Source organism: Octopus bimaculoides, chromosome 20 (genome assembly GCF_001194135.2).
Source record: "Octopus bimaculoides isolate UCB-OBI-ISO-001 chromosome 20, ASM119413v2, whole genome shotgun sequence".
Taxonomy (NCBI): Eukaryota; Metazoa; Mollusca; class Cephalopoda; order Octopoda; family Octopodidae; genus Octopus; species Octopus bimaculoides.
This window is the reverse complement of record NC_069000.1, coordinates 1,560,583-1,568,931: the sequence shown is the minus strand read 5'-3', so window position 1 is coordinate 1,568,931 and position 8,349 is coordinate 1,560,583. Positions and strand designations below refer to the sequence as shown.

General features: G+C 36.4%; 1 protein-coding gene across 4 annotated transcripts in view; it reads left to right on the top strand.

Moving 5' to 3' along the window:
* The window catches only part of LOC106877542 (SNF-related serine/threonine-protein kinase), a 45,212-nt gene extending 37,123 nt beyond the window's left edge, over positions 1-8,089 (top strand). For all 4 annotated transcript variants that reach the window (XM_052975147.1, XM_052975146.1, XM_052975148.1 and 1 more), the window contains one exon: positions 6,706-8,089. In XM_052975147.1, coding sequence (XP_052831107.1) covers positions 6,706-8,053 — 1,348 coding nt within the window. In that variant the 3' untranslated portion in view covers positions 8,054-8,089. The remainder of the gene's footprint in view (positions 1-6,705) is intronic.
* The last annotated feature ends 260 nt before the right edge of the window (positions 8,090-8,349 follow it).

The window sequence follows — 8,349 nt, the reverse complement described above, 5'->3', positions numbered from 1 at the left end:
TATATATTGAAATTGTAAAGTGCACAATGAATTCCTGGTTTATTACAGCAGCCTCTCTGATGTCATTCTGGCGTAGCTTTTCAAGGAATTTACAACCATTTAAAGAACACAATAATATATGAGTCATTAGTCAAAATTACATATATTTTTGCACTAATGTAAAAATAAAAAGTTATTTTCTCTGGTTAAGATGCTGTTTCTTTCTATTACGATGATGCTAGAAAGAGTAGTCAGTTATTAAACATTCCACTCATAATTAAAGACACTGTTCATGTGTTTCAATTAATTCTGAAAAATAATCAGAACGTTTAAAGCTGTTAGATGAATAATTGGTTTTGTCAGTTTTAACCACATTTTTTTTATTTTTTTTTTTACCATATTCCTATTAAAATACTCTGTCATTGTTTCACTTAATTTTGAAAATTATGAAGAATTTAGTAGAATAACTTCATCATTGTTAAACTGTTGTTTAGAACATGAATTAACATAAAATTTTGGAGGAAGGATTTCAATTTAGATCTCTTTAAGCTTTTAGCATCCAAATGTAATCCTTATTTATTCACATTGTTTTCAGTTAATCCTGCATTATCTCATAACTTTGAGATTTCAATGATGTGACTGTCTATTTTTAGAATGACATTACAGGATAGGTGTGAGAGGTTGGATCTAGCTAGTTTAATCATAGTTGGTTTAAGATAGGGCAGATTTAAGTGCTAAAAGGTTAAAACAAAGTTTGTATCATAGAACCAGAGGCAGTGGTCGATAGGTTGCTATCAAAAGGGTTATGAAGCTGTTTGGGACACGTGACTTATGAATAAAGTGATCTGATATAAAATTTATAGTGAGAACTTCTTGGTTAGATATTAACAGCTTAAAATGAGACTGTTCTTAAGTGCATAGGTATTAAATGCTCTTTGATCATTTCATATATGTCAGTGAACCCATAATAGTATGGGAGAGAGAAAAAATGCCTTTTAAAATGACAATAGTGTCTCTATATTGAATATATCAACAGTGTTAATGTTAGATCAACCACTCACTCAACTCACATAAGACATTTATGAGAAAGCAATCTTTAAAGACCAAGTACATAACTTTATATCAAGAAATATTTGTTCAAAGTATTATAAAATGGAACGATCCGTCATCATTCTAATGTTCAGTTTTCCTGTCTGCAATGTGTGCTGTATTCAGGCAAGGAAATATCTCACCGTGGCCAGACATGTTTCTGCAGAAGACTGGAAATGAATGACACTGCATGTATGACATTGACAATAATTGGCACATACCATGTGATGTGAAGACAAGGAGATATAAACACACATACACACAATGAACATCTTTCCAAATTCACGAACAAGGCTTCGGTCAGAATGGGGCTTCTGTACAAGATACTTGCCTAAGGTACCAGAGTAGGACTGAACCCAAAACAGATCTGTTCCAGTAATGGGAAATATCGAAATTATATAGTCGTGCACACACACACACACACACACCCATTCTTTGTAGCCATTCAGGTGTGTCTGTAAAAGATTGTAATCTTTTTTTTCCCTTTCTTTTCCCTCACCTGTGAATGCCTTCAAATTACTTTCACTTCATGAAATGTGAAAAAGAAAAAAAAACACCCAATGAACATACAATTGACTCGGGAATGTCAAGTTCTTATTAAAAGCAAATATTTATTGGAAATGCTTTTTGAGTGGGAGATGTGTAATAAATGCTCACCTGTATTTCCGAAATATTTTCTTTTCTTCAAAAATAGTTTTTAACAACTCTTTAAACATTCATTATTGTGACCTCAGAGAAAGCTCATAACTTTCCTTTCATAGCTGTGCGGTAAGAAGGGGTTTGCTTCCTAACCACATGGCTGCAAGTTCAGTCCCACTGCGCGGCACTTCAGATAAATGTCTTCTGCTATAGCCTCGGTCTGACCAAGGCCTTGTAAGTGGATATAGTAGATAGAAACTGAAAGAAGCCCATCATATGTGAGTCTGTAGTTGTCCCCCACCACCGCCTGACAGCTGGTGTAGGTGTGTTTATATCCCTGTGACTTAGCAGACTGAGACTAAAACCCTGATGTGTCCTCTTTTTTAAGAGATGGTAGAGAGTGATTTCAGGACAATTTGGCCATTGCTCTTCTCTGTTGACAAGGGCAGACAGGAGCCAATGACCAACCCAACACATTCCAGCCACAGTTTTACTTTTGTGCTGTCTTTGTCTGCTTTATCCCAAACAATCTTCATATTACTAACGTTCTCTCTTGCTTCTGTTGCCAATAAAACCGATTCTTTGTAGACTTAGACCAATATTCTAACCTTAACCCCCTCAAAGGTTTGGCTTCTTTATTTCTACCTTTATAACGTTGGTGAAGGTAACATGGCTTAATGGTTAAGGTGTTGTACTCACAATCATAAGGTGATGGTTTCAATTCCAGGACCAGGTGGCACATTGTGTTCTTAAGCAAAACACTCCATTTCCCTTTGCTCCAGTCTGCTCAGTCATAAATGAGTTCCAGCAAAGGCTGAGAAGTTAATCCTGTGATGGACTGGCATCCTATTCAGGAAGAGGTTGTTCTAATCTTACTCATACACCATGAAAACCAGGTTAAATTCTTTTATAAGTCCTTGGGCTCTAACTTTGATTCTCTCCACTTTGATTCCTTCTTTGTGTGCTTTCTTAGTTATTTCAAGAAGATTTTGATATTTCTTTTACACTTTGTTCATTGTTGAAATTGATATATATATATATATATATATATGTATGTATGTTTTTATATTCACCTTGGAGGGTTTAATCAAGTAAATTAACCCCAGAACTTACTCTCTAAGCCTGACACTTATTCTATTGGTCATTTTGCTGAAGTGCTAATTGACGGGGGATGTAAACAAACCAACACTGGTTGTCAAAGTGTGGTGGACACACACAAACATGTATGATGGGTTTCTGCCCAATTCCTGTCCAGCAAATTTCACTCCAACCAATATTGGTCAAACCGGTCAAGAGTGGCTGATGTAACCACTCTCAAGATAGCTAATGAATGATTGTTCGTTAGAGAAGGAAAATGGTATATATTTGAGAGAGAGGGAGAAAGGGAGAGAGATGAATGGTCACAACAGTTGCTACAAGATTGCTTTTGCTGTGCCTCACTTCTAATGAATATCTGTCTACTTGTATCTCTTGCTTAACCTTTGACCTATCATACTTCCTTCCTTTCTCTTTTCCTTCCACATTTATTGCCCTTTTTAGTGGTCTCTAACTCTGCTATTTGCATTTTAGCTTATTAGCTCTGTTAGAATATAATTACACTTAGATTGAAACGACCAGGATGCAGCAGCCAACATTCTTCCCCAAAGGCAACTCTGCTGTGTAAACTTCCTCGTAATCTGGTTACAATAATTACAACTCAAAGCCGTTATCTACACACAGTCCTAGACCTAATTGCCTGTCATAATCACCTGCTCACATGTGCACGTGTATGTAAATCGGTTTCTAGTCTGATATTCCAATATATTAGGTTCTGGCTTTCACAGCAGAATTCTTCAGGTTTTTTTTGTTGTTCTTGTTGTTGTTTTTTGTAATTCATTGTTGTTGCAGTTTTTTTTTTTTTCTTTGTTGATCTTCCTTGTTATTCATATTGGCAGTTTCTTGTTCAATCCTTGTCTATCTCTGTTGTTGGTGGCCATTTATTCCTGCCACCGTCACTCCATCCCCCACCCCACCCTCCTCTAATACAAGCGGTTTCGGATTATCACCAGGATGTCTTCATTTCCTTTCTTTCTTTATCTTTCAGGGAAGATGAAATAATGTAAATCGTAAATGTATGTGTGTGCCTGTAAATATATGTATGTTCGTGTGTATGCATGTGTGTATATATATATGTGTGTGTGTATATATATATATGTATAGTTACATATTGTGTGTATATATAATTACATATTGTGTGTAAGTATGCATAAGTATATGTATGTATACATAAATTTAGACACATGCACACACATGGACCTGTGTGTGTGTATATATGCATATATTTGTGTTGCAATCTTCTACTTTAAACAGTCTTCTTGCTCTAAAAAAACAAAACGGAAAGGTTTCCATGATAGATCTCACAATGCATAATTTATTAACACCACTGCATATTATACTAACGACTGCAGCTACACATATGATTAACCATGGTGAGGAGGTGAAGTTTCTCTCGGTAAACAACCTGAGCACAGAACTGGGGAGATTGTGTGAAAAGGAAACCTGAAAATCAAACAATCTCTATAATATTTGTATGGGAAAGTTTGTATGTCAAGAGGAGATGTGAACACAGACATTTCGATCAAAGCCCTTCTTTGGAGAGAGTGTGTATGTATGTATGTATATATATATATATATATATATATATATATATATATATATATATATATATATATAAGGTAAAGTAGACAAAAAGAAGACAATTTGGGAAGGACAAATGTTGTTTAATTTAAACATGTAAAAAAAAAGTTTTGACGTTTCAGACATTAGTCCTTCATCAGAAATAAATTAAAAACTGCAAAACAGTGGTGTGAAATTTTATATATTATAATATGTTTAGGGCTACTATAAACAATTTTTGTTTGTTTTTTGATGTTCTCTGCCCAGCAAAGGGCTCTGTTCCAAAATGTCTGTATTTCTCATCTCCACTCAACATACACACTTAGCAGAATTTGTGGAGTTTTTCTGAATGATTTTTTCACTGATGCAGATCACCACAAGTCTCTTTCAACTCTTTTTTTCTTTCTTTCTTTATTCAGTTATTCTTTTTCTTTTCTTTTTTCATTTGCTGTATAAAAGAAATGTTTCTTTCCAGATTGTAAAAAAAAAAAAGCTTTCAGTCAATTAAAATATGTAAATGCCATTTATTTATTCATTTGTGTATTCTATTATTATTTCTTCTTTTTCTTCTTTTTATTATTATCATTTCTAAGGTGGTGAACTTGCAGAATCGTTATCAAGGTGGGCAAAATGTTTAACAGCATTTTGTCTGTTCTTACATTCTGGGTTCAAATTCCACTGAGGTCCACTTTGCCTTTCATCCTTTCAGGGTCGATAAAATAAGTACCAGTGACACACTGGGGTTGATGTAATCGACTTACTTCCTCTCTCAAAATTGCTTGCTTTGTGCCGTTATTATTATTATTATTATTATTATTATTATTATTTCTACTAAAAATTGTTTTTTTTTTTGTGTGAATTCATTCTTTTTCCCTTTTTTTTTCTTCTCTAAAACTATATTTTTGTTAAACAATCAATCGAAGCCATATTTAATTATTTTCAAGCAAATTTTAGATTGGTTTTTGCCCAGCTGCTGGTTCGTCTTTCTGTGTCTGGTCTGTCGTCTGCCATCTGTCAATAGTAGCTAAAATACACTGAATATATATAGTGGCAGTCTTGCTCAGAAAATGCTCACCAATGATGAAATTGTTGTTAGACTTGAATGGTCAGATTTCGTTTATGACATTGGTAATATTCTAGTGAATTGTGATTGCATTCTTGAGCTGTTTTACATCGGATATAGTGATCTGGGTTCGATTGCTAAGTATTCCTGCTACATAGTTAACCAGTTCATTGTGGAAGCCATCAGACAGCCACAAAATAAATTTTCTGCTAAATTGTCAGCACAAACCTAACTGATTCTCTGCTAAGACCCAAACCCAGCCCTAACTAAACCAATTCATACTTAAAACCCAGCTATAGTATTTTTTATGACAGATCTAAATATGGTTTCTTGATGAAAAGATCATCTCAAAAGTAATCAATTAGAAATTAATTTAATTAGTTTTTCTCTCCAACCTCATCGTTTGTTCAGGTCAGCTTTTTTTAGTGTTAAAATTACATAATTGCTATTAATTATATAACTAACCCTGTTGGCAGAGATGTTTTCTAGCTGTTACTGCTGTCCCTGTAAATGTCAATGTAGAACGTTAGTGTGGGTGTGCTTATTTAACCCTAGGTCAGACACCACTTGCCAATGATAGGCCTTCCAGCCATGACTATCTTGTTTTTTTTTCCTTGGACATAACATATTTAGGATGCAGTTAGCTAATGTCCCTTCCTTTTTAAAATGATTGTAATTTGAAGGAATTTGGCTACTGTTTCTAGCAAGTCAGAAGACCACATAGAGGCTTTTTTTGTCAATTTGAAAGTTGCTTAGCCCAAGGTTAGCCTTTTTGGAGCAGACCTGTTCTAGCTATGACCATTCCATCCATCCCTTGGCTATTGCGTATTTAAGACAATTCAATGTAACCTATTTTCATGAAGGTAATAACACACCGAGGGTGATTAAGCAGCTATTTCTAGCTGGCCAACCCCAATACGGAGTTTCTACCATTGACTCACTTGTCTGATAATGTAAGAGGGAGCTGAAGCAGCTACTGATGACCAATGTTGGAAATATCATCACCACAAGTTATTGTGATGGCTGTGTGTGTGTATGCATATATTTATGTGTGTGTGTGTGTGTATTATAAATACTTACATATTCATATATAATATTTACAAGGCAGAGAAGATACCTGAAGTATGTATAACTTGTACATTAAATGTGTTGAGTTTTAAATGATGATCCATTTAATAAAATGGTTTCAATGTTTTTGCAAATATTCATTTTTTTTTTCGATTTTTATTTCTTTTGTTGTATTAATTTGTTGTTTTCTTTTTTTTTTTGTCTATTTGTAGCATCCAAATAAAAGATGATGACCCTGGGAACTTGAAACACAGCATTGTGCAGACACTGGTGTCTCCGCCGGGAACATTGCCATCGCCATCATGCCGCAACCCTTCCAGTCCCCAGAAAACTAGCTTCAACAGGAAATGTAGCCTGATCAAAGAGGAGTTGGGAGATGATGATGGAGTGGCCAGCGGGGGGAGTGAAGAGGTCGAAGTGAAGGCAACTCGATCAGTTGAAAATTTGTTGGAGTCGAAAAAGAGGGCCGTAGCATCTGACCCGATTTATCAGATGGACTCCACATCTGTTCGTCGAGCCCTACACTCCGTGGCTAGCTCTCCTCAATTACTCAATCAGATCTCAGAGGAAAGGGAATCAGATGAAGAAGAAGAAATATCCGTGTTGCCTTCGTCTGCCTCCAAGACGCTTCACCGAAGCATGTACAGTTGCCGGCCAAACTTAACTTCTGCCGAGATGCGCAAGTATGAGCAGCACAAAAAGCGCAGGGGTACAGGGCAACGGGGCACTAGCTGTAGCAGTTCCGATGCCAGCGACACAGAGGAGACAGAGAACATTGCTCGCAAAGACAAACTGAAGCATAAGTTTGCTACTCGTCGAGACAGCAGCGATCATTCTAGTGACAATGACGGGCCGGGGGGCCTCAGTGCACCATCGGGGGGCAGTCGTTCGGTTGGACGCAGTAGCAGCAGCAGCACTAGAGGGGAGAGCAAGCAGGGCAGCAAGGGCAGCGACAACAACCACCAAGACAAATCGTCTGAAAAGAAAGGTCAGAAGGGATCGGGTGGCAAGAGCTCGAGGGCAAACACAACAACCACCAGTTACAGGAACTGTAGTGATGGCAACAGTAGCAGCAGCAGCAGCAGCAGCAGCACCACCAAACAGCAGTCGTGTCATCTGAATGGGGCAACTGGATGCTGTTCACAGTTAATTGAAAATTTGTGTGAAACGAAGCAGACGGGACATAACTTTTCGAAATTGTGTCTCGAAGATAGGCAGAGCCTTCTTGAGCAGGATAGTAAAAGGTCCAAAACCAATAATCAAAAGGACTTGGATGTGAATCTGTTGAACAAACTCAACTCTCACATTTGGGAAGTGAAGTCTCGTAACAATAGTGATTACAAAGAAATCAAGCAATCGGCTAAGATAACACCGGATGAGATCTTATCGATGTGTTCTTCGGACTGTAACTTGCATATACGGAAAGGAAAGAGGTTTGGACGACGGATCAAGACCGATATCAATCGGAATGGCTTGAAGCCGAGCATGTGTAAGCTATCAAGTTCTTCCAAGGCTAGCCATTCTATCAAACTAGAGACAAAATGTTGCTCACTTGTGTAAAATATTAAAAAAAAAAAAAGACAATAACAACAAAAATGATAATAACAATAATAATAATAATTAATAAAGTAAATTAATTAATTAAAATGAAACAAGACAACAAACAAAACTAAAAAAAAATTCTTTTGAAATCAGATCCTCAGATCCTATTAGCCAATAAACAGAACGTAAAATACGTGAAAATTTGTAAATCCCAAACTTTTTATCTTTTTACCTCTCCTCCTCCTCCTCCCCCCTTTCTTTTATCCCTTATTCCCCCTTCTCCCTCTTCCACTCACCTTATACTTAGCTATGAC